Source organism: Passer montanus, unplaced genomic scaffold (genome assembly GCF_014805655.1).
Source record: "Passer montanus isolate IOZ18808 unplaced genomic scaffold, ASM1480565v1 scaffold826, whole genome shotgun sequence".
Classification (NCBI taxonomy): domain Eukaryota; kingdom Metazoa; phylum Chordata; class Aves; order Passeriformes; family Passeridae; genus Passer; species Passer montanus.
The window spans coordinates 1-1,736 of record NW_024373546.1 but is presented as its reverse complement, the minus strand read 5'-3'; the positions used below and the strand labels follow the sequence as shown (position 1 = coordinate 1,736).

The window sequence follows — 1,736 nt, the reverse complement described above, 5'->3', positions numbered from 1 at the left end:
CAGAATTTTATCTCCTGACCATCATGTGCTATGACCGCTACGTGTCCATCTGCAAACCCCTGCACTACGGGACCCTCCTGGGCAGCAGAACTTTTGCCCACATGGCAGCAGCTGCCTGGGCCAGTGCCTTTCTCAATGCTCTCATGAATACGGCCAACACATTTTCCCTGCCCCTGTGCCATGGCAATGCCCTGGGTCAGTTCTTCTGTGAAATCCCACACATCCTCAAGCTCTCCTGCTCCAAATCCTACCTCAGGGAAATGGGGCTTCTTGCTGTTAGTGGCTGTTTGGTATTTGGCTGTTTTGTGTTCATTGTTTTCTCCTATGTGCAGATCTTCAGGGCTGTGCTGAGGATCCCCTCTGAGCAGGGACGGCACAAAGCCTTTTCCACCTGCCTCCCTCACCTGGCTGTTATTTCCATGTTTGTCAGCACTGTAGCATTTGCCTACCTGAAGCCCCCCTCCATGTCCTCCCCATCCCTGGATCTGGCCCTGTCAGTTCTGTACTCAGTGGTGCCTCCAGCCCTGAACCCCCTCATCTACAGCCTGAGGAACCAGGAGCTGAAGGCTGCAGTGAGGAGACTGATGACACGATGCTTTCAGGAACATTAAACTGCTAGCCAACTTCTACAAATCCCTTTAATAAAACACATTTTTGATACTTCTTGTTAGTTTCATTTTAGAGGTACTTTTTCTGTGTTTTACTTTTATAATATATTGCCCAAAGGATCATCATTCCTTATGCCATAATAAATTTAGTTTCTCTCTACATTCCCAGTGGGCACAGACTGTGTCAGTGAGGGGTTGCGCTCCTGGTGGCTTTAAAAAAAAACAAAACCCAATCCCAGAAATTTGCAAACAACTGATCTAACATAGTCCATTCCCTGGTGGATTTACCCACCAGCTGAAACAAAAAGTTGTCCTCCACACATTCTAAAAATTTCCTGGACAGTCTCTTTTCAGCTGTATTGAGTTCCCAGCAGATGTCTGGGAGGTTGAAGTCACCTACAAGAACAAGGGCCGATGAGCCTGAAATAGTATCTAGTAGCTTATAGAATGAGTTGTCCATGACTTCTTCCTGGCTGGGTGGACGATAACAGATTCCCAGTAGGATGTCAGCCTTGTTGGCCTTCCCCCTAATTCTCACCCAGAGGTATTCAACTTCATCATTACTTTCAACATCCATAGCATCAAAGCCCTCCCTAATATAAAGGGCCACCCCTTCACCTCTGCTCCCTTTCCTGTCTCTTCTGAAGAGTTTCTGGCTATCTCATGCAGTGCTCCAGCCATGTGAGACATCCCACCACATTTCCCTGATGGCAATTACACCACAGCTCTGCTGTTGGACCATGGCCTCCAGCTCTTCCTGTTTGTTACCTCACCCCTAACTCAGGCTTACCACCCTCAGGCCTGCTTCCAGACAGCCCAACTGCATCCCCTTCCCCTTTCAGACCTAGTTTAAAGCCCTCTCAACAAGTTCTGCCAGTTCACAAGCTAAAATTCTTCTGCCCTTAACAGAGAGATGGAGCCCATCTGGTTCCAGCAGGCCAGGTACTGTAGAAGTTGCCCCATGATCAAAGAATCCAAAATTCTGTTGATGACACCAACCCTTGAGCCACTTGTTGATCATGTGAGCTCTCCTATTCCTTTCACCATTTTTCTCAGCCACCAGAGGGACTGAGGAAAAGAGTACCTGTGCCCCTGTCCCATCACCCACTTGTCCCAGTGCCCTAAAGT

General features: G+C 48.2%; 1 protein-coding gene across 1 annotated transcript; it reads left to right on the top strand.

Annotated features, from left to right (window-relative positions):
* Positions 1-23: 23 nt before the first annotated feature.
* On the top strand, positions 24-611 carry LOC120513549 (olfactory receptor 14J1-like). The gene has a single exon (XM_039733089.1). The coding sequence runs from the start codon at positions 24-26 to the stop codon at positions 609-611; it is 588 nt and encodes a 195-aa protein (XP_039589023.1).
* Positions 612-1,736: the final 1,125 nt, after the last annotated feature.

Excerpts from the sequence above, each read along its gene's own strand:
- LOC120513549 (XM_039733089.1), top strand. The coding sequence starts at position 24 with ATGTGCTATGACCGCTACGTGTCCATCTGCAAACCCCTGCACTACGGG.